Here is a 27,822-nt window from a genome sequence, read left to right on the forward strand (position 1 = left end):
TGTTTTCTTCCTTCCTAATGGTAGACGGTGGACAAAGCGGGGACATTTCAGACCCTGTAGAGGAAAGCAACTCTCTAGCAACGAAAAAATAACCAGATGGAAGGGGCATGATTCCTGATGAGGTCATACGAGATTATGAAGGGCTCATTTACAGTTTGCTTAAGAGAAAAAAAACTTCTTTTTGGATTTCTATTATAGTAGCTGAATATATATTCTAATTAATTTAAACCCCAAATATCTAGTTACCACCCCTTAAAGGTGACATAAAGCCCAGTAGAGCCAACTGATAACTGGACAGCTGGCCTGCCCTTCACCTATTCTAGGGAAGGTGGGGACAGCAGTAGAAATAATCTGGTCCCAGAAGGTACCATTCAAAGATTTACACGGGCATCTGTGGACAGTGAATGGGGGTGAAAATGTTCAAGACAAATGATGTTAATTTTGCACACAGAAGTTTCTTACAGCAAAAGAAGAATATCCATGATTACTGTAGGGAGGTTCCAAAAGAAAAGGCAGTGTATTCAGGGCAAACTTTACTAGATCTGTATTTTTAAGGTGCTTCATTCAATTTTGCCTACACAAAAAAATTAATCTGAAAAACATATATGATATGGCTTTGGTTTTATGAGCCTGCAAAATGATTTCAAAAGAATCTTGAAAAAATCCTTGTTCTGGGGGGACCTATTTTGATATTTTCATGATATGAAATGAGTTTCCACTAACTGAAATGCAATTTATACACTGGATGTCTAATTCTACAGGAACAGCAATCTAATATGGGTTATACCTAAAACCATTTGACTTACAACCAAAGTTAAGGAATCCTTTATGTTGGGATTCCCTGTATAAAAGAAATTCCTAAATATAAATACAGCAGATTCATCAGGCTGCTGAGGCAATGGAGAAACATGCAGGTGACTGCCAAGCCTAGGAAACCTAATTGAACTGATCAGGAGAATTTTCTGTAACTGTAAAATGCGTGCCATATGGGAGAATCTGCAACAGAACGGAAATCATTTTTGGTTAACAATAGAACAAGAGCAGTGAGCTGTATCAGGTTGGAAACGAACAAAGGGAGCATGACTTTTGCTGTCAGCGCTTTGTAAAATGATGCCATGAGTTCCTCCAGTCTGAGGTTTAAGAATGAGTGCAGGTCTCACCAGGCGTTAAGAGCAGGGAGACAATGTGTATTCATCTGGTAAACAAAAGCCACCAGAACAACTTGGACCTTTCTCCTCTAGGACGCTGCCAAGACCAGGGGCGAGTCAGCTGCAGCCAACGTAGGGGGTAAAATAGGGGCTGCCTCAGGGGCTCAGTGAGGGTCAACTGGGGAAACAGCCATGCGCTAAAGAGCAATGTTCTTTATGTGCTAAAATGACCGATACCAAGAAGGTAAAACAGGGTATATCCTGAAAAACTATATATACATTAAAGTACTTCTACAGTGAAATAAAAAAGTTAACTCACAAAGTAGTATATACTGTGGTCTCTATATATTTAAATTGGGGTAAGGAATACATCAAACAGTAAATGCTGATTATCTTTGGATAGGGTAGACTACAAGTGATTTTCAGTTTCTTACTTCTTTCATTTTTTAATTTTCAGTTTCTTATCTGCTTCAAGTTTTAAATTTTCTACAGTGAACATACATTTACATTTAGAAAGAGAGAATATATTTATAAAGTGAAATTTATAAAGTGAATAAATGACAGTATCTCCCTCTTTCCTCATTTTAGAACATCGGTTTATTGTAAGGACATAACTTGGAAGGCCAAAGTCTAAAAGACTAGAAGCTAAGGCAAGATAGCCAGCCCCTGACAGTTCAAAGTAGTGAATTTATTAAAAATTCACAAATTATTATGCTCATACAAAAAGAAAGAAAAGAGGGGGAAAAACATGTATACAACTGCGTGTGAAACACCGTCCTGGGGCTCTCATAAACCTACCCAACAGAAGCACAAAAACACTAGAGGAGGTAGGTTTTCTGTCCGCGTGACAGGTGTGGAAAGGGAGGTTGCAGCTAAGTCGCTGGGTCAAGCTCACCAAAGCTATTATTAGTGACCAGACCAGGATTTCAACCATGTCAGTGGGTATGTGTCCTCTATACACAGTGATGGCAGCTTTTATCTTCAGCCTGCCAGTTCTCCTCGGGGAGCTGCATATTACAATAAGGTAAATTAAACATCGATGCAATTTCTCCAACATATTTACATCATGGCTATTGACCCAAATGTTTTTAAAAAGGAAAAAAAATGGATGTGGTTTAGACCCCTCATCCTTACTGCTGCCAACTCCACTACAAGAGATTGGCCTGACCAGTAAGTCTGTACCATACATAGCAAAGCTCTTCCTCCTTTCAGATGGCACAAGCTCTCCTTCTTACACCTTAAAGCTCATGTTCCCTGCCCCAATTTAGTAAAGAATATTATAATCAACTTGAAAGTACCTCCCCTAGGAAGCCTTTCAATTAGTTATGGACTTGTTTGGGGTTTGCAAAACCATGATGAGACAGTGACAAGAAAACGCCACAAGAATATCAGATTATTCCAAAACCATGAGACTGCTGAATCTCTTGAACCTACACAGAGCTTGTATCTCTTACTTGACTTGCATTACAACATAAGCAAAAGATGGGTAGGCTGCAAGGTTTCTAAGAGGAAATAAAACTTTCCCTATAGCACAGATCTACCGTGTACTACTTCCTGGTAACTAGTCCACAATATTAAATTCTAAGTTCAGTGTTCCTGCAGCTGCGGGTCTTTACTGATTGTGTTAAACACCAAATGCATTTTATTTCATTATAGACTCTGGGACAGGAAACAAATTGTGTTGGAAAATCATACACATACAATACCTGTATTCTTGTAAAATAAGGAAATTCTTTCAGTGAAGTAGCTGTAGTGCTCAAGAGCCAATTTTAGACTACCTCCCCCAGCCCCCCAAGATGAACTTTCCACTTTTCTTTTTGAGACTTATCATCTTAGTTCCCCCTACAGTCGTTTCCACTCCTCATATTAGGTTAGGCATCTCAGAGACTTTGTCTTTTCAAGACTCCCAGTGCCAGAGAGTGCACTGTTCACTCTTCAAACATATTTAATGGGAGTTATGCATGGTGCTCTGTACTTCCACAGAACCGTGAAGAGAATTCACCCAAACGAAGCCTTCCCTGGGCAAGGCAAAGGCAAGTTCCACTGATGACCAGCAGATCGAAACGCAGCAGCATTCTCACACTTTTTGCTTCACCACAAGCCAGTTAAAGCTTGGCTTTGTGTTTTGTTTTGTTTGTTTACTATTTGGGGTGTCAGTCACTTATTGCAAATATGTTTTTAAATGTATGTATTCAATATTCTAAATAAAGACAACCATAAATATTGGTACTGATCCATGCATTTAGGAAAGAAAATAAGACAAATATAGATCTAAAAAAAGGCACCAGAAACAAATCAGGAATGTGCCTTAATAAGGTACTGTAGATTTTCTGACCTTTTTTAACACTTAAAATGATTATTATATACCTTTCATGCAGGAGGCCTGGGCTCAATTCCCAGACCATGCGCCCCCACCCAAAAAAAAAAAAAAAAGATTATGGAAAACTGTGCAACAACTGAACCAGTGTTTATGGTCAGCTGATGAGAGGTACTGGGGATGGTGACATGTACACGGAAACTTCAGTATTCAACTTTCAAAATATTAATATTTCAAAGTACCAAGAACACTGTGCCAAATCTGTTTTTTATAAATATTATCAAAAAAATTCTATTTAGTATTTTAAAATCTACCTCATCATTGCATATAGGAGACAAACTTTAAATTAAGCCCATGCCCACCCAGGAAAATCAGCAGTTCTATGAAGGAAAGAAGTCTTGTGCAAGAAAAAATTTTCCTCCCTTCCTAGTCAATCATCTGAGCTTTAACTTTCATCATTTCTCCCTCCCAAGATTTGTGCCTTTCTCAGGATGCAATAGCTTCTTCAAGCAGTTGTTTTAAAAAGTGATGCCTATGAGAGTAGCGGGAAAGGACTGCACAATGATCACACAGAACCAAAACAAAAAAAGGGAAAGGTTCATGTTCTAGTTTGCTAGCTGCTGGAATGCAACACACAAGAGACGGACTGGCTTTTAATAATAGGGGATTTATTTTGTTAAAAATGTGTAGTTCTTACCTGAAAATGTACAGCTGTGTTCCAGTAGCCATGTTTCTTGAAGATGATTGTATAATGATATAGCTTTCACAATATGACTGTGTGATTGTGAAAACCTTGTGTCTGATGTTCCTTTTATCTACCTTGTCAACAGATGAGTAGAACATACGGAATAAAAATAAATAATAGGGGGAACAAATGTTAAAATAAATTTTGTTTGAAATGCTAGTGATCAATGAAAGGGAGGGGGGTATGAGGTATGGTATGTAAAAAATTCTTTTTCTGTTTTCGTTTATTTTTCTGTTGTCTTTTTATTTCTTTTTCTGAATTGATGTAAATGTTCTGGAAAATGATCATGATGATGAATATGCAACTATGTGATGATATTGTGAATTGCTGAGTGTATGTGTAGAGCGGAATGAGCATGTGTTGGGAATGTTTGTGTTTCTTTCTTGTAATTTTTTTTAATTAATAAAAAATTTTTTAAAAAATGTGTTGTTCTTCAGTGGAAAGGCAGCTAACTTTCAACTGAGGTTCTTGCTTATGTGGGAAGGCACAGGATGGTCTCTGCTGGCCTTCTCTCCAGGCCTCTGGGTTCCAACAACTTTCCCTGGAGTGATTCCTTTCTGCATCTCCAAAGGCCTGGGCTGAGCTGCGAGTGCTGAGATGAGGTGTACTGAGCTGCTTGGGCTGTGCTACGCTGCGCTCTCTCATTTAAACACCAGCCAATTAACTCAAACATCATTATTGCAGCTGGCACGCCTCCTAGCCGACTGCAGATGTAATAAGCAACAGATGAGGTTCACGTACCATCGGCTCATGTGCACAGCAACAGAACTAGGTGCCTTCACCTGGACAAGTTGACAACTGAATGTAACTACCACAGTTCATGATCCCTATTTTAAGAAATGAAATTTTATTTTCTCATTAGCACTGACTCATCACAAGAGCTGTGGGTATGACAAAGGACTGTGAAGGTCTGGCTATCTTTAACTAAAAAGAATGAGATATATTCAGAAAATTCAATCTTCGCACCTGTTATATGAGCTAAAGAAGCAGCTTCATGAAGAAGCAACATGCTGTGTGCCCAAATGGTAGGACTGGTTTTTCTAGCTACCTTCTAGTAGTCAATAAAACATCTGACTGGCATTTTCAACCTTGAAGGAATCATCCTGACATTTAACACCCACTGGAACCCAAAGAAACCCACTAACCACTCAATAAATGCCAGGCCTTTTAAAGAAAGAAATCCTCTGTCTTACAGGAGAAAAAAATAGTTAAATATATTACAGTTATTTCCTTGGAGAATTGAAGGAATAGAAGGAAAGGTAATTCAATTCATTAGAAAGCAAAAATACTGAGCAATATATATTACCTTTATTTACCTTATGTCTCTGATTGTCTATAACAGTAAAAATCATTTGTTCTTTTAATGTCACGACTTCCCTTTAGCTACCCTTTCTGCATTTTATCAACCCCCCTAAGTCATAAATCATTACACAAGACATGTTTGCTTTTAAAACGCAAGCACCTGTTATATGAGCTAAAGAAGCAGCTGTAAATCAGAACAAATGTTTCAATTCATTCACTTTATCTTCAGGAAGAAATTTTTGCCAATCTATAACAAAGATTTTAATATTGACTTTTCCCTTGGTGTTACTAGTTAATTGAGTAGAGGTCAAGGATGACAACAGCTTCTTATGAAGCATGCGTATACCACTGTGAACCTATTCATTAGACTCTGCCTGCGACTCTCGTCAATGAAGTCACAGGTGCAGGCGGCTGCACAGAGCGGCGGGCATTCTCTGTGGCAGTAATTTGTGGAAAGTAAAAGGGAGCCATGTTTACTAAAACCTTCCTCAGATTTTTCAAAGAGGACACCAGGAAAAACAAGCTGAGAGTAGTCTAAATATTAGTTACAGAAAGAGGAGCAAGGGTTTCTTAATTTCATAAAGCAAACTTGGTTCTTTAAAATGCCGAGGTGTTTGGAAACCACCCCCTTTTAGCACAGTTGTAGAACAGAAAATTCCAGAAAACTATTTGCTAAAAGTATTTTTCTCTTCACCACAAACTATGATCTTCCTGGACTGCAAGCAAATTTATTTTGAATGGACACATCGCCCCCCTACCTTCTTTTTACACATACTGGACTTGTGTTGTACACTCAGGCAGCAAAAGTAAATGAAACTACATGTCTGTATTTCTCATTCTACCAATCCTTTGCTGAAATGTTAAAATACAATTACATATGTTAAGTGATCAAAGTCTTTGTTTCCCAATCTTAACAGTGATCTTTCAGTTTCAAAACTAAATACCCTACCATAGTAGTAAAATCTGCATGTGTAAAGTAATATGATTTCAGTCATTTCCATTCCATTAATCTAAAAAGCACTTTATCATCATTTATTCTCTACCATAATTGAGAGCTTACTTGCCAAAACTCTAACAGATTTTTTATTCATTTTAGATCACCCAGGCAAGAGTGAGCAGAGTTTTCATCAGAGGTTCTTAAATGAGTTTTTTCAAAAGAAAAGATGTAAAACAGAGTGCAAAGGTAAAAATACTGAGATGTGCACACACATCTTGTTGTATTAGAGATTAAAAGGCTAATTCAGTCAGATTAAACTTTAAAAACTATATATAATCACCAAATTGTCTAATAAGAATTGAACATGGAGGTGCGAGGGTGGTTCAATGGTAGAATTCTCTCCTGCCATGTGGGAGACCTGGGTTTGATTCCCAGCCCATGCACTTCCCAAACAAAGAAAGAAACCAACAAAAACAAACAAACAAAAAATTCAATAAATGGTGCTGCAATAACAGAATACTCACATGGAAAAAATAATGAAATGTGACCCCGCCATCCAGCATACCAAAAAAAAGAATTGAACAGCAAAATATGAAACTGCCAGAAGAATTTGGGGGGAGGATTTAAGCCATCCTAAATAAGCATAATTAAAAACTAGTATCTCTTAAGCTGGAAGCGATGAGACCCAGGCAAGGTCGCCCTGTGCCCGGCCACGTGACAGGGGGGCACAGCACGCAGTCTTCAGAGAAGGTGTCACCCTGATGAGTCTTAGTTTGGACATTTTCACAGCCTCCTAACTGCAAGCTTCTAAGATAATACATCCCCACTGTTAAAATGCCAATCCATTTCTGGCATATTGCATTCCAGCAGCTTTAGCAAACCAAAACGCATGGTAAATTCCTTTAGGCAAACATTGCCCATCACAAATATACATACACTTTTCATAAGCAACATTAAACCAACCCCCCCAGACTGTGCCTGAGTCATTTCTGAAATGCTTATACAACTGACTATAAACTATTACAAATCTAAATAGAAATGGAATCTCCATAGCATACTTCTTTGATATTTAATAAATGAACCTCTTCATCCAGATATTTTTGATACATTCTGGCTGAATAACACTTGCATGATTCACGTATGTACATTGGTAGTTTTGTTTTGTGTTAGGGTTAGAAGGATTCTTTTTTCTACATTAATAGATGCCAGTAGAAAGTATATGAAATATTTACTTCAAATTCAACAGAATAAAAAATTTGAAGTGCAATAATAAATGCTGACCAGCAAAGAACCTCTAGAGCATTTCAAACATCACGACTTAGGGACTTTCTTCATTGTACAAATGTGCCTTGTTCTATTTAAGTTTTCTAAAGAATTTATCAAAAACAGAAATTCTCTTAGAAACATGATATTTCATCTGTTACTATAGTTTTTCAAAACACATTACTTCATAAAATTTTGTAAAACTGTTCAAAAGTGTCTCTTACACAACATTTAGATTCTACTGTTTCAATGAGTAAAAAAAAAATGGACACAAAAAAATAATGGTGGGGATAAGGAGTAAATTAAATTGGGTAGATAGAAATACTAGCAGTCAACGGAGAAAGAGGGGAAGGGTTATGGTATGTATGAGTTTTTTGTTTTTTCTTTTCATTTCTTTTTCTGGAGTGACACAAATGTTCTAAAAAAATGATCACGGTGATGAATACACAACTATGTGATGAGATTGTGAGCCACTGATTATACACCATGTATGGAATGTATGTGTGTGAAGATGTGTCAATAAAAACTTTTTTTAAAAAAAAGACTGTTCCACTTTAATAGTCAGAATCAACGGGTTAGTTTTAAATTAATAGTTCCAATAGAAGAAATGGTTAGGCATTTTCATAGTTGTAAAAACTACTTACAACCCCTGCTCACATTAAGAGAGTATGTTTGTTTGTTTTCCATGGGCAGGCACCGGGAATCGAACCCAGGTCTCCGGCATGGCAGGTGAGAACTCTGCCTGCTGGCCCACACCTTATCATAGGTTTTTGTGCGTGTGTTTTAATTAAAAGGAAAATCAAAACTCAAAGATAAATATTTAATAAATAGAAATGCTGACACATCCAGCTTCTCATAAGAGTGGCAAAAAAATAGTTTTGGGAATTTCTCAGAATATTTACTTCAGTCACCCTTACTCTACTACTGACTTTTTCTTTTTATAAGGTATGTATAATACCAATGAATATATAGTTTTCATAGTAAGTACTTTAACACTTAAGCACTAAAGCATTTTATAAGATATTTTATAAAGGTAATAAGTATAAATGCTAAAATTATGTGTAAGCCAAATAATTATTTAAGCATGTAAGCTTGTGGCTGAAGGGAGAAGCATACCTCTTGGGGTCCAGATGTATTCCTAAACCCAGAGAATCAATAAAAATTAAAGATGAAAAAATGATTAGGTCATCTATCCTACGCACACACAAAACTGTTCCCAATAGTACATGATTTAATTTTAATTCATTCAGTTTAAAATATCCTTGGTAATAACAAATTCCAATTGCTTTACTTGGAAGCCTATTAGCAGACTAGTTGTATTGATATAATACTGCAGTTAATTGTACCTTCTAGATTTGGGAAACCAGGCTGCTCTGCAGCAATTCTATAAACCTAATTAAATAACGCAAAGTTAATTTTTTCCTCAAGTTTCAGCACACCAGTTCTTACACTCAGTGAACTGAAGCAGTTCTCCCTATTGACATGTTTAAATGCTTCTCAGGAGCAACACTTGAAAACATTACAAAGGTTGGGGAGCGCAGAAGGGAATTTATAATGGAACAGCAACGAGAACATCTCACATTTTGAAATATTCAGGATTCTTAGCAAATAAAGCAACTGGAAGTTCTTCCCTCTCCAAAAAACACTTAAAGTGCAGGATAACTGCAGTTCACGTTGCCTCAGTACTGCTTCTGGGATCACACAGAGAGCCACAATTAAATAGAGGACCTCATTTTTTAAAAACTAAGATTACTGAAATGCTGAGCATACTGTTTAGCTATTATTTCCCATAAAAGTACATCAGCCAAATCAATGTATTAAAAATTAAATGCCTGATACACTCCAGGATAAAATTTCTTTTCCAACTTCAAATATTAAACTGTTTTTCAAATTAGTGGATTTCAGACAAAGAGTACAAAAATGCCTAACATGTATGATAATCATGTCATATTATATATAGTATTTATTACCATATGTTCTGTTTGCTAGCTGCCAGAATGCAACACACCAGAGAAGGATTGGCTTTTAATAAAAGGGGATTTATTTCATTACTTTTTCAGAGAAAAGGCAGCTAACTTTCCAATGAGCTTCTTTCTTACGTGGGAAGGCAAGGGGTGATCTCTGCTCGCCTTCTCTCCAGGACTCTGGGTTCCAACAACTTTCCCCGGGGTGATTCCTTTCTGCATCTCCAAAGGCCTGGGCTGAGCTGCTTGGGCTGTGCTGTATTGAACTCTCTCATTTAAGCTTCCAGCCAATTAAGTCAAACATCATTCATTGCAGCAGGCATGCCTCCTAGCCGACTGCAGGTGTAATCAACAACAGATGAGGTTCACTTACCAGTGGGTTATGTCCACAGCAATAGAACTAGGCATGTTCACCTGGCCAAGTTGACACCTGAACCTAACTACCACACCATATCATCACCACATGATAAGGTACAACTTGGAATATATATACGTGTGTCTATACACACAGTAGAGACGCACCTAATTAACCACAAGATTAGTGTCCTCTTTGACAATTACAGTTCTCTAGCAAAACCCTTCCTCTTTCTATTTGTATTTCTTCCCAAGTGAAGATGATTCACTTACCTGAACTCTTTCTCATCCCAGCCAGTCCTCCATTATTTACTAAGATACCAATGAAAATGCTATTATATTCCTCTCTAGACAGAAGTATTACTGGATGGTTTACCAGAAGGTAATGATTTCAAAGCCACTTGCTAAATCCTTAATTCTGATTGGTTCTTTCTCAAACACTGTTGCATTTGAAATTGCTGATAACCTTAAGCTTTGAGAAATTATTTCTGCTCAAACTTTCTACAGAGATATACTCTCCAAATCACTTACCTCTGCCCATGCTTTCTTTCATCACTCCTTCTGCAGGACCTAAAGGAAGGCGTCCTCCTAGGGTTTTTACCTACCCAGGTTTTTTGCTTTCATCCATACTAGCTCCCTTACTATAGCCATCTGCTCCCAAAACTGCAGCCATCACATTTCTGCCAACGATTTGCACTCTGTGGATCTAGTTCTGAACTCCATCTACCTGTTAGGCATTTCACCTGATGCACCTGTGGTCCATAAAATTCCACAGGCCCCATGGGCGGGCCACATTGGCTCAGCAGGCAGAGTTCTGGCCTGCCATGCGGGAGACCCGGGTTCGATTCCCAGTGCCTGCCCAAGTGAAAAACAAAAAACCAAATTCTACATGCCCCAAATCAAACTTTCTTTGTTTTGTTTTGCAACCCTCCCAAGTCTCTTCTTCCCCTAGACCAGTGTCATCCCTGGACCAGTGGCTAATGCTGCTGGGCACGTGGGAACTTGTCAGAAGTGCAAATTCTCCACCCCACCCCAGGCCTACTGAATCACAAACTCTGGTTCCTGGTTTGAGGCCCAGCAAACTATGTTTTTCTTTTTTTTTTTTTACATGGGCAGGGACCGGGAATTGAACCCAGGTTCTCTGGCATGGCAGGCAAGCATTCTTGCCTGCTGAGCACCGTGACCCGCCCCAAACTATGTTTTAATATTCTTATTCCGGTTTTAAGCTGTTGTGTACCCCAGAAAAGGCCGTGTTCTTTTAATTCATTGCTGTGGGTGCAAACCTATTGTGGGCAGGACCTGTTGGTTAGGTTATTTCATTGAGATATGACCCACCACACTCAAGGTGGTTCTTAATCTTTCCATTGGAGTCTTTTATGGGAGGATAAAGCTGCAAGAGCTTAGAGAGAAAAAGCCTCTACAGGAGTTGAGAGAGGAGGTCACTGAAGCCAGAAGTTGGAAGCAACGAAACCCAGGAGAGAAGAACCAGCAGACACCAGTCATGTGCTTTCCTATGTGAGGCATCCTGGATGTTGGCTGATGCCTTAACTTGGTTATTTTCACCACCTTAGAACAGTACATTCGTAAGCTAATAAATCCCCATTGTCAAAGACAATCCATTTCTAATACACTGCATTCCAGTAGCTTTAGCAAACTGAAACAACCCTCTACATGAGTCTCATGCTGCTGAAGTTTGAAAACCTCTGCTGTAGCCTGTCGTCTTCCTTCTAAGGCACGAGCATCTTCTTTTCCCATTCCTTCCAGCACGATTTCTCTTCCTACCAGCTACACGAGGTAATCCTATTTCGATAACACTTTTCTCCTTGTAGTCATCTCTACTGAGATTATCTCTTTCTGTTCAGCTGCACACTTAAATGCTAACAGTATTCATCTTTGGTTGACTGATTTTGAGGTAAATTTCCCTTTTTCCTCTGACCCCTTTATTTGAAGCTTTTTACAAAGAGGACTGTTTTTACAAAGAGTAAGGCTCTTTTTTTTTTAAAGTTAGACATACCATATTTATAATATAAATACATTTCCTGAATCTTACAAAGACTTCTGTCTACACTGTTGATGCTTTTCCCCTCCTCAGCCTTCCCCCCACTTCTACCATATATAAGCCAACTATAAAATCATTCTTTTTATGGCTTCAAGCTTTATCCACTGTACTCTAGATATTTTTATTTCTTAATTTAACTACTTTTCTCCTGCCAGATTGTGCATTTATTTTTCAGGAATAAGAATTAGAATCTAAAATATAAACAAAAACAATTATCTAGGTTGAAGTCGAATAATCACAATTATTTTCCCGCATTCCGTAGCTGTTCAAATCTTGCTGTCCAAATCTTTTTTTATTACTCTGTGCTGGTTTGAAATTGTCATGTACCTCAAAAAAGCCATGTTCCTCTAATTCATTCTTGTGGGGCAGGACTACTGTGGGTGGGACCTTTCGTCGGGTTGTTTCCTGGAGATGTGACCTACCCTATTCTAGGTGGGTCTTAATCTGCTTACTGGAGCCGTTTAAGAGAGGACACACAGAGAGCTCAAAGATCAGAGACGTGTGGAGACAGAGAGCAGAGAGATGAAACCAGGTGAAGGGCAGAGGAAAAGAAAGAAAATGTCCAAGGAAATGCCCAGAGATGTTTTAGAGACAGCCAGTGGAGCCCAGAGAAGGACCAGCAAATGGCACCACGTGCCTTCCCACAAGACAAGGAACCCCAGATGCCATCGGCCTTTCTTCAGTGAAGGTATCTTTCTCTGGATGCCTTAATTTGGATGTGTTCTTGGCCTTAGAATTGTAACTTGTTTCTTAATAAATCCCCACTATTAAAAGTCAACCCATTTCTGGTATGTTGCATTTTGGCAGCTTTAGCAAACCAAAAGAAACTCTGAAGTTAGAATTTCCAAATATTTTGTTTTACAAAGGGCCCAAGCTCAGAAGTTTCATAGGGGGTACGTGGCAGGACTGCTGCCTGACCGTAGACTCCTGGATGGGAAACACTTCCACAGGACTGAGAGATCCTATGAAATTCTTTGGAATTCACCAATTTGAACTTGCCCAGATCTATGGGGAAGATATACATGAATGTTCCCCACTTCAATTTTATTTGATAAAAATTTGAAATGTACCTCTGTAAGCTCAGCAAACTGGGGAGAGATTCAATGAAAAGGGAAAATGAATCCTGCCTCCAAAGGGCTTATATGTTAGGGAATGGTCTGCAGCCTTGTTTGGTTTATAGGCATCTTTAAGGAACATGAAAGCTGCTACTTCTTACCCCGGAGAAAAGCATGTGTATATACATTTTTTGCATTAGCTTCAGGAAGTTAGTAAACCCCATATTTCTTAGATTTGTAATGTGGGATTATTTATCGCTAAGGGTTCAGGAGGAGGGGAAAGGAAAGGAGGGAAAGCGAAAGAAACTAAAAATCCAACCTCAGGAAGGAAGCCTGGGGGACTGAGAGAACAGTGACCATTTAAGACATCACACTTTTGCTACTAAGTGATAGCTCCATCCCAAATAGTGTAAGTGGAGTTGCCATTTGAAATAAAATCACATGGTGTAGGACAGGTCTTTCAGGTTACAACCAATCATTACTGAATAAGGCTGAGCTTGACTGAGATACGGTAATCAATTCATAGTTACAACCTCATTTATGCAATATTCCCTTCAAACCTGTCCTAACAGGATTAGTTGCACAGTGTATACCCTCAGCCTCCGTGGCACTAAGGGCTTTACGACTGCATTCATTTGCATGCAGTTTCTCACGGGTACAGAATACACTGTAACAGAACCACTAACCTAAAGATTTGTCGAAATGGCCATTGTAATCTGGGAAACACTATTAATTTACTTAAGGGAACTTTCTGTACTTTTCAGGTAAGAACAGAAGGCCTTAAACACTGACCTCAAAATAGCAAGAGGACAAAAACTAAAAAAACCAGCCTTTCCATAATCATAAAATACAGCATAAGGATGTATAAATTTTCTCTTCAGAATTTTCAGTAATAAATGGGTCTATCATCCCCAGCCTCCTTGATACCTTCTCCTTCAATTCCCATTCCATCATCAAACCTGCCTCTCTAGTCACTCTTGAATCAGTTTATTTTTTCCCATCTCTACCGTCACTTCACCAAACCAAGCAACATCGTGTCTCACACGATTAGATAACCTTCAACAGGACACCTACTATCTGCTCTTGCTCTAGGTCATTTTATATCTTCTGCAACCAGAGTGATCTTTTCAAAACACAGCTCTAACCATGTCTATCTCCGACTTAAAATCCCTCGGTGGCTTCTGACTGCTCTTAAGACCTCACCGTTAGCCTGGTCTGTAAGAGCCAAGGTTAACCTTGGCAGCCTTGTCGCCACACTCCTACTAAACTGGTCCTCTTCAGGTTTCTCAGCTCGCCATGCCACCTGCTGCCTCAGGACCTTTGGACACGCTACTCCCTCTTGGGAGTGCTCCTTCCATCACCGGTTAACGACTGCTCTTGTTCACATTTTCAGATAGTAACTCAAAAGTCATTTCTCAGGTAGGGCTTTTATGACCCAGCTCCTCCATTTCCTTGCCCCAGATTATTTTCTTCATAGCTTGTGGCACAATTTTTACTTGTATATTTGGGAAACCTTGATTAATATGTGTCTTTCTCAGTGGACTACAAAATCCATGAGGTTAGGGACAAGGAGTGTTTGCTCAGCCAGCCCTCAGCCTGTGCCCACTAGGCACAGAACACTATCTTGAATAAATCAGTGAAAAATCACATAGCTGAGAGTACAATTGGAACAGCAAGTTCATTTTTTCACATCATTCTCCTCAGAGAAAGGGTAAGAGGCCCCAAGGTGGGACAGACATACAGGCTCTGTTTTTCCTGTCCTGACCATGAGTCATATTCTGCAGACTGCTCAGAGGTGGGCAGGCCTAGAGCTAGGACCAAGAGCAGGCCAGGATGGCCTAAGCTGTAACAGCCCTCAGGGCTGGGAATACGCAAAGTAAAAGACAGAAAACGGCACAGGACAGAGCCACAGAGTTCAAACTTGCGCAAGTAGAGACAGAACTTATATTTGGTAAATTGGATTGTTCTAGCCTATCTCAGGCCATTTGAAGGGTTCCAAAAAAGTTCATGCATGAGCAGATTAAAGGAGAAACAGGGCGGAGATGGGTGTAGTCATAATCAAAGTAAAAGAACCAGAAGGCAAGGGGGAAACCCAGGAGTCAGAATCAAATAATTTGGTCAGAAACTTATCCAAAACAATGTTCTCTCAGTGCTGCATCTCAGTCATTTTTAGGGTTGGTTTTTATTTCAGGGCAGCTAATTGTCCCTTACTCATGCTCTTATGATATATAAGCAATACCTCAAAATGCTTAGATTACCACCTGCCTGGAAAGTTACTAAAAGTGTTTGATTCTACTGATTCAAAAGCATTCTTTTTTTAAAAAAAACCTTTTTAAAAAAATATAACAATGAACAAATATTCTTAACATATGACCATTCCGTTCTACATATATATAATCAATAATTCATAATATCACATAGTTGCACATTCATCATGATTTCTTAGAACATTTGCATCAATTCAGAAAAAGAAATAAAAAGCCAATAGAAAAAATTCATACAAACCACACCCCTTACCCATCCCTTTCATTGATCACTAGCATTTCAATCTACTAAATTTATTTTAACATTTGTTCCCCGTTATTTATTTTTATTCTGTATGTTTTACTCGTCTGTCGATAAGGTAGATAAAAGGAGCATCAGACACAAGATTTTCACAATCACACTGTCACACTGTGAAAGCTATATCATTATGCAATCATCTTCAAGAAACATGCCTACTGGAACACAGCTCTACATTTTCAGGCAATTCTCTCCAGCCTCTCATTACATCTTGACTAACAAGGTGATATCTATTTAATGTGTAAGAATAACCTCCAGGATAACTTCTCAAGTCTGTTTGGAATCTCTCAGCCATTGACAATTTATTTTGTCTCATTTCACTCTTCCCCCTTTTGGTCGAGAAGGTTTTCTCAATCCCTTGATGCTGAGTCTCAGCTCATTCTAGGATTTCTGTCCCACGTCGCCAGGAAGGTCCACACCCCTGGGAGGCATGTCCCACGTGGGGGGGGGGGCAGGGGGCGCAATGAGCTTGCTTTTTGCTTGTTGTGTTGGCTGAAGAGAGAGGCCACATCTGAGCAACAAAAGAGGTTCTCTTGGGGGATGACTCTTAGGCCTAATTTTAAGTAGGCTTAACCTATCCTTTGTAGGGTTAAGTTTTATATGAACAAACCCCAAGATTGGCCGCTCAGCCTATTGCTTTGGTTGTCCCCACTGCCTGTGAGAATATCAAAAATTCTCCACTTGTAGAAGTTGAATTTTCCCCCTTTCTCACCATCCCCCAAGGGGACTTTACAAGGATTCTTTTTAATGTTATGTCTGAAAGTCTTAAGTTTTAAACCTAAGACATTGTCTTTAGCACATGATGGAAATAACACTGGAGCAAATGACAACCTATCAAACAAGTTGGATCAAAAATCAAACTATCACCTCCTTTTACAGTTATTCGGTGGCTTAGTCCTTGACTACGTCAGCACTACTAAAATGATATTTCCCCAGTTGGGAATTGGTTCCAAGCCCCATATTTTGAAAGACACCATCTGAACTGCAGGACATCCTGAACATGGCTAGTTTTGTCAGCTGTTCCTCAACTTCTCGAGAAAATGGAGATTTAACATTTTTGGCTTTATGTAAAGGGCGATTTGATGACTTATCACAAATATTCTCAAATAATCGCAATACCCAATTATCCTTTGTTAACAAATCATTCTGAAAGCAAAATCGTAACAAGGCCACCACACTCCAGGAAAGCAGAGAAGTATAAAACCACAGACACACTAAAAAAGGAAAACTTGGTACTTTTTATTATCATTCACTTAGATGACTTCATGTCCCACCCACCCTGGGAATTTAAAGGAACTCCACTGAAGCAAAGACTTCAAATACTAAAGCTCAGAGTAAGCTCAATCTTAATATATACGGAAGAACCGAAAAGGGGAGCTCCTGCTGGGAGTCCATTCTTGGGAAAGGATGCCACAAGCCTTCTCAACCTAACTTCCCAACACACACTTTTCGGAAGGAAAGTTAATAAAAGAGCTCACAGGACAGAACGCAGATAATACGTGCAGAAGAGGCACCGGGCCACGGAACGCGCCTTCCCCCGGCCCCCTGCGCCCGTCGCGGCCCTGAGCTCCCGCCCTTTCCCCCTCGGGCAGCCGCGCCGGGGACCCCGGGCTCCGCGGGCCGGGCCGAGGCCGCTCTGGGGCCGCGAAGCGGCTCGCGCTTCACTCCCGTCCGGCGGCCCGAGGAACCCCTCCGAGGCGAGGGGCGCCGAGGCTGCCAGCGAGCCCGGGGCGGCAGACGGCAGCGTCCCCGAGAGCCGCCGGCAGCCCCCGGCCGGGCAGCCCCCGCCGAGCCGGCAGCAGCGCGCGGGGCGCCGGCGCAAGTTAGTTTCCCGGCCGGAGGGGCCCGCGGCCGCCGGGGAGGCGGAGCCCGCGCCACGCGCCCCCGCCGCTCCGGCCCCAGCCCCAGCCCCAGCCCGCGGGCGGCGACCCCGAGCGCCGGCCCCGGGAAGAAAGGCGGCAGCGGGCGGGGGCAGCGTCGGCTCCGGGGCCCACCGCCCCTCGTCGGCCGGGGCGAGGCCTCGGCGCCTCGTCCCGCCCGGCCCCCGGCCCCCGGCCCCGGCGTGGAGGGCAGGCGGCGCTGTCCGTCAGAGCCGGAGGCGGGGCGCCCTTGCCGTGCCGCGGGCGGGCGGGCTGGGGGGAGCCCCGGCTGCCAGCTCCCCGGGGCGGGCGGCGGCGGCGGCGCGGCGGGAGGGCCGGCGGGACCGAGGGGGCCTGGCCCCCGGGACCGGCGGCGGCGGCGGAAGCGGCGCTCGCCTCCTTCAGGCCTGCCCGCGCCACAGGCCGCAGCCTGGACCAAGCCCGCGCCCCCCGCCCGCGGCCGTGGCGGCCCCCGCACCTGGGAGCCGGGCGCTGGCGGCCCCGGCACCGAGCGCGACCGCCCTGGCCGCCGCCTCAGCGCCGGGGTAGGCGGCAGCGCCCGGGGCGGGGAAGCGCGGGAGGAAGGGGCGGCGAGGGGGCGGGCCGGTGCCGGGGAGCCGGGAGCCGGGAGCCGGGCGCCGGTGCCGGGGAGCCGGGAGCCGGGCCCACCTGCGGAGCTGCGGCGCCCCCGGCGCGCCCGACCCCGCCGCCCCGCTGCCGCCCCGCTGCCGCCCCGCGCGCGCGAGCAAAACAAGTTGCAGGTCGCACCCGCCGGAGGGGCCGCGCGGGTCACTCACCCTCATCCTGCTCAGCGGGCTCGGGTCGTCCGGCCGCGGCGACAGGGAAGACCAGAGGACCACCAGCCCCAGGAAGCTGCCCACCGCCAGCAGACTGCGTAAGATGAACCCAACCTTCAGCCTCATCTTCCTCCGGCGGCGAGAGACGCGCAGCCCGGCGCAGCCGCCGCCACCGCCACCGCCACCGCTCCCCGCTCCCCGCTCCCTCCTCCCCCCCCCCCGCGGGCTCTCCTCCTCCTCCTCCTCCTCCTCCGCCTCCGCCGCCGCCGGTGCCGCCTCCCCCACCCCCCCGCTGCCGCCCGCCCCGCCGCCGGCCTTTTCCAGCCCAGATCCGGAACTCCCCTCGGCTCTACCTTCCCCCGGGCTCTTCCCCCCGCCGCCGCCCCTTCCTCCTCGGCGGCCGCGGCTGAGCTGCGCCCGACCCCAGAGCCTCGCTCCTCGGAGCGGCCCTTCCCTCCAGCCTGTCCCCGCGGAGCTCTGCACCGCTGCCCACGCGAGCCCCCCTCCAGCGCCCCGGGTTTCATTCACCCTGACCTCGTAACTAACTTCCACTTTGCCCAGGTCTGCTGCTGCGCCTTTGTCCCACATCTCAGCTGCTTAAAGCTCCCAGATGCCCAAACTTTTGCTGTGGTTATGGACCCCGGCTCCGTCCCGAACGCCCGTGCCCGCCAGGATCCCCGGCCCCGCCCCCGGACCTCGAGCCCACGCGGGTCGCACCTCCCGGGCTCACGCCCACGGCCCGGGCCCCGCGCCCCGCCGACGCACACCAGGAAGTCAGGCTCCCGCGCCGCAGCGACAGCAGCTCCACGTGGCTGATTTATTGCCAGGAGGATTTTTCCTTATTGATTGTTCTGGCTTTTTCACAGGGCTCCTTAAGGAGGTGGCTTTGTAACTGAAAGGCCCAGGTGAGATGTGCAAATATCACTGGGCTCGAGGAGCTCACTAGGAAAGCCAGTATTTCAGTTTCCCTTGGGCTAATTAGAAGAAAGCCAACCTTCACCTCTTCCACCTTGCTAATAAATAGAACGTCAACATTTTCACGGCCTGGGAAGTTTCAATTAGAAGGATCGAGGCTTTCGGGCTTTTAAAACAATACTTCACCTTCATTGCCTCTCTCAGACCTCAGTTTTTTCACTGGATGAAGGCTTCTTGATTTCTGTTTTTCAAACACCATTTCTGCCAGTGAGACCTAAAATTTTCAGGAAAGGTCCCATTTGAGGAAATAACAGTTATGCCCATCTCTTCTAATAAAGAGGCCTGTCACTTTACTATATCAGGAAATGGTATGCAATGACAATTTCAGTGTACCACCCCCTGGAAATGCGTGATTTAAGACTTTAAATTTTAAGGTGATGAGAGTTTGTTCTTTTTCCTGATATTGAAAGACCGCCACTCTCCTATCTAGGAGTATTTTAAATACCCTGATTTAAAATTTTAGGATGAAATAAGAAATTTGAATCACCAAAATAGGTAAAGATTAGCCAGAAACAAGAGGACAAATACTGTATGGTCTCATGGCTATGAACTAACATTAGTGAATGAACTTGGAGAATTTCAGTTAAGAACAGAGATAGAAATAGGGTAGATATTGGGTAATTGGAGCTGAAGGGTTACAGATTGTGCGATCGGCCTGATTGTAAAAATTCAGAAATGGATAGCACAATACTCCCTAACTGTAATACAATAATGTTAGTACACTGAATGAAGCTGAATGTGAGAATGATAGAGGGAGGAGGGCTGGGGGCACAAATGAAATCATAAAAAAAGATAGACGATAAAGACTGAAATGGTATAATCTAGGAACGCCTAGAGTGTACAATGATAGTGACTTAATGTACAAATTAAAACATGTTTTTGCATGAAGAGCAAAGGAATGTCAGTATTGCAGGGGTTAAAAATACGTAGTAATTCATATTTTAAAACTTTAACTTACTAAAGCAAAAAATGTTTATTTGGTACAAAATGTTTATTTTGATGAGTGTGTTTCCTAATTTATATGAACAGTTTAATTGACACCATAAGTACATGGAACCATGAGTAAGGCATGAGATTTTATAGGTTTGTCCAGAATGATGCCCTGATAAATCCCAGAATGATTTGAACAGTGAATAAAAAAGTATTTGCAAAGTCCCCTTCGGGGAATGTTGAGAAAGGGGGAAAGTTAAAAAAAAAAAAAGAAAGAATGGCACTAATCTAACTTCATGTGTTCATTGTTTAGATTACAATACCTGGTATGTTGGGGAATTCTGCAGACATCTAATATCAGAATTTCCATAAAATATTCACAGTCATCCTCGTGGACAAGATGGGGAAAGTAGGATGAACTATCATATAGTTAGGCGTTTTCTGGCTTGACTGAAAAATCACTTGCTTTAAGTATGAGGAGGACTTAGCTCAAGACTTGTTTTTTGTGTGCGTGATAAAGACCTGGAATATTTAATTGACATAGGATGAATGTACTGGGTAATGTCATGCTGAAAAAAAAAGCCAATGCCCCACTCTTAGATAAAGATTCAGTTAATTTGGGGACCCAAGAATGTGCTGTTAATAAGTCCCCAGGTGTTTCTGATCTGACAAACTGCGTCCCACCTCCTGAGAAAACCTGGAAGGAGGGGGTAGGTGGGGAAAGATTTATTTAGGTAGATCGGAAGGATGGACTAGGACCGCACTGGAGGCTTTCGGAAGTCAGGTGGACTCGTTAGCAAAGCAGGGATTCCCCTAGGCAGACTGGGCTTGAACAAGGTCACCGTCAGGGATCCTCATTATGATCATATAAGGGAAGTTTCCTTTGAAATCAGCAGATGAAGTCTGCAGGGCTGATTAAACCTTTCATTTGTGCTCTCATCTTGAGTCAGAGGAGACAGTTTTTTACTATGAAGAAAATAGGTTTTATTTTCACTGGTATGCATAGTTGGGCACTTACGCACATTGAAAGTAATATTTATCACAATTTAGAATGGTTCTTTGGCAGAAATAGTATTCTGAGAAGATCCTACAACCACCACCACCTCCCCTTCCGTTTCTCACAGAAAATTTAAAATACACGGTGAAGGGACACATTGCTGGGAATTCATGAATGGGACATAGGCCACGTTTCTCTGAGTTCTAACAATGGTTAAATGGAGTTAAAAAATAGACCTTTTCAGGGGTGCATGGGCAGTTAGAATTACTGCCTGCCATGTGGGAGGCCTGAGTTTGGGAAATGCATCCTGGCCCATGCATTTCCCAAGCAAGCAGACAAATGAAAAACCAAACCAAAAAAAAAAAATCCACAAATGGGGCTGCAATAAGGGGATGCTCACAAGGAAAACGAATGAAATGTGACCCCAGCATACAAAAAAAAAGTGTACTTTAACATAGGTACTTTGCAACATTAGGGAGGCGGACTTCCTACAAGTTAACAGAACTCTGTTTAAGAAATGAGTGGCATTCAAGGCTCAGGTCAGGATAGGGCACTTACCCTTTCAGAACCCAGGGCTCTTACCTGCTGTTTAGAGATGACTATCCTTAACTCCAATATTATAAAAGGAATAATCGAGATCAAGTACATATGCAAATACTAACCGCCTACAGTGTGATGGGACAAGTTTCTGGTTCTGTGTGAGTGTAAGTCTTACTTTATGGATACTACAGTTATTGGATGGCAGGGATTGTCATGCTGGAATATTTCTGGTTTGTCTACCTCAGGGTCATGTTCACCAGGAAGAGGATAGAGACTATAACTGTATGGGAGGGACAGAGAGGGTGGCGGAGAGAAACATTTTCCCCTGCCAGATTATAAGGTCATCTGCAGTGGGTGGTGACAGTGCCTTCTCCCAGAAGGGCAGCAAGGTGACAAGGAAGGAAGAGAACTTTTTTTTTTGAGCACCTGGTGTATGCACAATATGTCACATGCGTTATTTAACTTGATCTTTACACAAACTGAGGTTTATATTAATATTATTCTCAAGTCGGGATTCAAAGCAGGTCTCCTGACCGTCGATGCTCTCGCCACGACATCTGTCATCGTTGCCAAGCCGTCCTCGCCTTCTGGGTCTGGGATAGAAACAAGTGTTATCAAACAGGCTGCAAAAGGTCAAGGCCTAAAGAGCTGTTAGTCTTTAAATTCTTCACCATGTCAGCTCTGCTAAAGGAGAACCGACCAAAAGGGTTTGGGCTCATTTTGGGCTGTAGTTTAAAGGCATACTGTATCTTCTTGGGTGCTCAGCTCTCCTTCCCTCCTCTCCATGGCAGCCAAGTTCAACATGTGCGTTTCTAAGTGCATCTTGAACTCACTTGCCTTCAGGTTTTTTACAAGGTCGTTTTGCCTGAAGTAGCTTCTGACATTTTACCCTCTGCCTTGTCCTGGTTGGCTGCCTCTCATCTTTGAGTGTTCAGCTCAGATGTCATTTACAGAAAGTTTTCCCTAAGCACCCCCATGCCGGCCCAGCCCCCCTCCCCGCCACATCCCTCTGTCTTGCCATCCTGGGGCATGTACCCTGCTAGACAGTTCCATTGCACCTACTACTTGTTTAAATCAATAATTACCTCTACATGGTAATTGCTTAATTTCTTTTTTCCACTTCCAGATGAGAAGTGGAAGGAGGCATGGAGCTTTGTCTGTGCAGTCCTGTATTGTGTACCTCTGTCTAACATGCAGAAAAGGTTCAATAATTACTTTGTTATAGAATGCTGGATAAATCCCTTGATGGAAAACTATAAAGGGAAAATGAAACCTAGAAGAGGGGTGAGCTGCATTCCTCTTTTCCTGGAGGTTCTCTTTCCAGGGATAAAAGCTTTGGAGGTTTTATTTAATTAGAAAAGTGATTATTTTGTATATCATCCTCATCAATTTAAAGGTTGTGTGCCCCTTACTCAGCATCCTACTAAGTCTATTCAGAGCTAAGAAGAAAGTAATGCGTAGTTTTAATTTAAATTCAGATTTTCATATCAACTGAGATTTTAAAAAATTTATATTGAAATGGTAAAATGTAGCCACAGGTTATTAATATCTGCAACCAAACTTCAGTATTAACTACATCTGTTTGCCTGGATCTCAGGTTAAATGATAATCAGATGCCTATAAATAACAGGTTGAATATCCTGTTAACTATTCTTTATTAATCACCTCTCCTAAAAGAAAGATGCCACTGCTAGCATTTAAAAAAATATATTTTTATTGAGAAATATCCACACATGTAAAGTCCAAGTATATTGTACAATTGGTGGTTCACCGTATCATCACATAATTGTGTATTCTTCACCATGATCATTATTAGAACATTTGCATCACTCCAGAGAAACAAATAAAAAGAAAAAAAAAAAGAGCTCATATGTCCCATACCCTTTAGCCCTACCTCTCGTTTACCCACAGTGTTTCAGTCTATCCAATTTTTACCTTTTATCGCCCCATTATTTATTTATTTTTATCCTTATTCATTTATTTGTTTTACTTATCTGCCTATACCCTGGATAAAAGGAGCATCAGACACAAGGTTTTCACAATCACATAGTCACATTGTAAAAGTGTATCATTATACGGTCTCCTTTAAGAATCAAGGCTACTGAACACTGCTCAAAAGCTCTAGGTACTTCGCCACTCCTGTACCATGAAATCAAAAGGGACATCTATATCATGCAAAAGACTAACCTCCAGGATAACCTCTTGACTCTGAAATCTCTCATCCACTGATACTTTTAAGTTTGTTTCATTTCTCTCTTCCCATGGGATAGTCAATCCCATGGTGCCTGGTCCCAGCTCATCGCTGGGAGTGGGTCCCACATTGCCAGGGAGATTTACACCCCAGGGGGTCATGTCCCACGTAGGGGTTGGGGGGGGCCGTGAGTTCACCTGCCAAGTTGGCTGAGAGAGAGGCCACATCTGAGCAGCAAAAGAGGCTCTCTGGGGGTGACTGTTAGGCATAATTATCAAGTGCTAGTTTTTTTAAGTCGTGGTTGGTTTTGTGCTTTAGAAAAGAATCACTATTCAGATATTAAGAAAAATGTCTGCAGTTTAAGTTTGATGAGACTATATTGATCATATCTACCTTTTATATGTGTTCTAGTTTGCTAGCTGCTAGAATGCAATATACCAGAAACAGAATGACTTTTCAAAAGGGGAATTTAATAAGTTGCTAGTTTACAGTTCTAAGGCCGAGAAAATGTCCCAATTAAAACAAGTCTATAGAAATGTCCAATTTAAGGCATCTGGGGAAAGATACCTTGGTTCAAGAAGGCCAACGACCGTCAGCGTTTCTCTCGCAGCTGGAAGGGCACATGGCGAACACGGCGGCATCTGCTGGCTTTCTCGTGGTTCTACCAAAAGGGACTTTCTCCAAAATGTTTCCTCTTTTAAAGGCTTCCAGTAAGCAACTCCACCTTCAGTGGGTGGAGACACACCTCCATGGAAATCATCTAATCAAAAGCTACCACCCACAATTGGGTGGGTCACATCTCCATGGAAACAATCAAAATACTCCCACCCAGCAATACTGCCTGAGGATTAAAGGGCATGGCTTTTCTGGGGTCCACCACAGATTCAGACCGGCACAATTAGTGATTCCTTATTGTGTAACTAATTACCCCAAATTTTAGCAGCTTAAAACAGCACACATTTATCATTTCACGCTGTTTCAGAGGGTCAAGAGGTCAGGAGTGGTTTAGCTGAATGGCCCTGACTCAGGGTCTCTGAGGTTGTTGCCAAGCTCACTGCTGGGTTCCTGCCATCTCAGGGCTCAACTGGGGCTGGAGAATGTGCCCCAACTCTCACTCTCGGGGTTGTTGGCGGCCTCAGTTCCTTGCCCTACCATTGGCCTCTCCGTGGGTTGTTCATAGCCTGGCAGCTTCCTTTCCCCAAAGAGAGCTATCTAAAGGAGGGAGGGAGGGGAATGAGAGAGAGCTCGGGATAGAAGCCCAGGTCTGGTGCGGTGTGGGAAGGGATGACACACACGGATGCAAATATCTGGAGGTTAGAATCCTTGGGGGCATTATGGAGACTTAAGGATAGTCTTTGAATTCCATATCTTGGTCAGAATACTAGTTGTGTTTTGTTTTTCTGTTTATTATTTGTGGCAATTCAGTTACTAATATAATATGCCAAAGTCTTTCAAAAAGAGTTCTGGTCTTAAATAACCGCTTGTTTATGATTGCCTGCAAAGAAATACTTCCATGAACTGTCTTCATCTATAACATGAAAGTGTTGGGCTGGATGATTTTTAACATTCCATCCAACTCTGAAATTCTGATCCTCTTAGGATGCTAATATATGGTTGAGTCTTGAATTTATACACTTGTGTGGAATACAACAAAGTCAAATTCTGTCTTTGTCCTTTTTTTCCTGATGTATTACTATTTCTACCTTAAGGTTAAGAGATGAGTGGTTCCAGAATTGTGCTCATCTGGAATAAAAAGCTATTATTGCTAGGGTTTCCATCTGATGAGGTTAATGGTTTCCTATGGTGTTTTGAAAGCAAAAATGCTGATTTAAAATCCCTCTTAGATTTAACGTTATAGAACACTAGCTGTTCATAATTCAGCACTGTTCTCGGAATTCCATAGTTCAGAAGTGCTCTTCTGATCTAACCATTTATTTAAGAGGGGAATGAAACAGATTCAATCGGATCTTGCTACTTTTGCTTGAACCTCTTCAACAAACTTCCCATTGCTCTTAGAAGTAAACCTGAACTCCTTAATTTGTTAAGAAGACCTCTGTGGGCATGCTCTGCCCACCTCCGCAGCTTGGTGGCTGGTCGGTCACCCCCTCCAGTTAACTCACAGCTTCATGTTGGCCACCGCTCTTTCTCTTCCCTCCCTTCCAGACCATCACGCTTTTTATTTCCTTGCTGGGGCACTCTTAGTAGTTTCCACACTAATCCCCTCAAGGCCTTACCTCCTGATCTTCCTTCAGATTTCAGTTTTCAGGTCAATTCTGGCTGCTCCTGCTTCATGCTCTCAGAGCACCCTGTACTTTCTCTCTCATGGTAGGTGGAGCCCCACTTTGTCATTCTATTTTCAATTGCCTGTCACCCCTACTAGAACAAGTTTCTCAAGGGCAAGGACCGCGTTTATCTCATTTGGTGTTGTATTTCTAGATGTTCTCCATGCCTGGGAGGTGCTGAGTGTGTGAGATAGCTAATGAGTATGAAAGTGTATTTCATATGTCTGTTGTTTAAAGCATGGGGACGATTAAAAGCGTTGTGTAATAGAAGGTATATTGCTTATACATACTGGGTAGTTTAGTATCTAAAACAAAAAAAATCTTAGAAACTGGGGTTCCATTGCGACATACACCACCCATCTCCCATTCCACCCCCCTCTTTGAAATCTTTATTTTTTTCTAATATGTATGAATTTCAGGGTCTTTATACAATTTGATAGTTCTTGTGGAAGTAGAAATACTTTTTCTTCCCCATCCTTTATTAAGTATGAGTTAATGGGTTTTGAAAGGCACTACTATCTAAATTTTTGCAGAAGTATTTTATAGGTAGGTGACTTTGCCCTTATTGGGATAGGAGAGTATGGTACACTATTCTAGATTTTTAACTGACCAAACTGAGTGCTGTCATTTGTAATCAAAGGTAATAAGCTGATAGCTTTTTTTTTTTTTTTCCAAAGCACTCTGGGATTTATTGGGACCTGATAGCTTTTTAAAAACCACCTGTCTGTTCACTGATGTGGAGGTTTATATGCATACACTATTACAGGACTTACAGTAATACCTTGACAAATTTCAGTTTTGAAGATTTTTTTTTCACATCATTTACAGTGTTAACTCTATGCTGAGAACTTGAGTCTTTCTTCAGTAAATTTCATACTTGAATTTCATGGGATTTTGGCACTTGAAGGGAAATTAGCGATTAGAGTCTAGCCAAATCTGTCATTTTACATATGACAGTGGGGTTCTCTATCCCTTTTACTAACTTTATTTCTTTTGATTCCATCCGCATTACATCAAAATTATACTCTAAGAGATTATCAGTATTGACAAGAGAAGGATTAGTTTGTTGTAGTTGTCAGGTTAAAGAGTGTGAGGTTCTAGGCGTGAGTTTTATTGACTCTCTGTGGCCTTGACCCCAATGGGCAGTAAGTATTTGGATAAACTGGATCTCTGAAAGGATGGCCAAGGTAGATGCCACAGTCGGAAAGACAGAATGATTGGAATTTGCAAAATGCACCATCTTCTGAATGTTTTTTTTTTTTGATTGGTCATCAATAAGATTCAGTTATTTTTAGAAAAAGAAAATGCATATAAACTATTTTAGTTTGTTAAAGCTACTGGAATGCAGTATAATAGAAACAAATAGCTTTTAAAAAGGGAATTTATTAAGTTGCAAGTTTGCAGCTCTAAGGCCATGAAAATGTCCAAATTAGGGCACCAACAAGAGGTTGACTTCACTCAAGAAAGGCTGATGCCAGCTGGACCAACTCTGTCAGCTGGGAAGACACTTGGCTGGCATCTGCTGGGGTCTTTGGCTTCTGGACA

At 42.2% G+C, this 27,822-nt stretch overlaps 1 protein-coding gene across 4 annotated transcripts in view; it reads right to left on the reverse strand.

Annotated features, from left to right (window-relative positions):
• Positions 1 to 19,042, reverse strand: part of GALNT7 (polypeptide N-acetylgalactosaminyltransferase 7) — a 134,402-nt gene extending 115,360 nt beyond the window's left edge. For 3 of the 4 annotated variants that reach the window (XM_077144306.1, XM_077144307.1, XM_077144308.1), the window contains exon 1: positions 18,363 to 18,538. In XM_077144306.1, the coding sequence (XP_077000421.1) occupies positions 18,363 to 18,488 (126 nt within the window). In that variant the 5' untranslated portion in view covers positions 18,489 to 18,538. Of the gene's footprint in view, positions 1 to 18,362; positions 18,539 to 18,896 lie in introns of those variants that run through there. The other variant, XM_077144309.1, reaches the window with a different exon arrangement.
• Between the last annotated feature and the right edge of the window lie 8,780 nt (positions 19,043 to 27,822).

This window comes from Tamandua tetradactyla, chromosome 26, assembly GCF_023851605.1.
Source record: "Tamandua tetradactyla isolate mTamTet1 chromosome 26, mTamTet1.pri, whole genome shotgun sequence".
Taxonomy (NCBI): domain Eukaryota; kingdom Metazoa; phylum Chordata; class Mammalia; order Pilosa; family Myrmecophagidae; genus Tamandua; species Tamandua tetradactyla.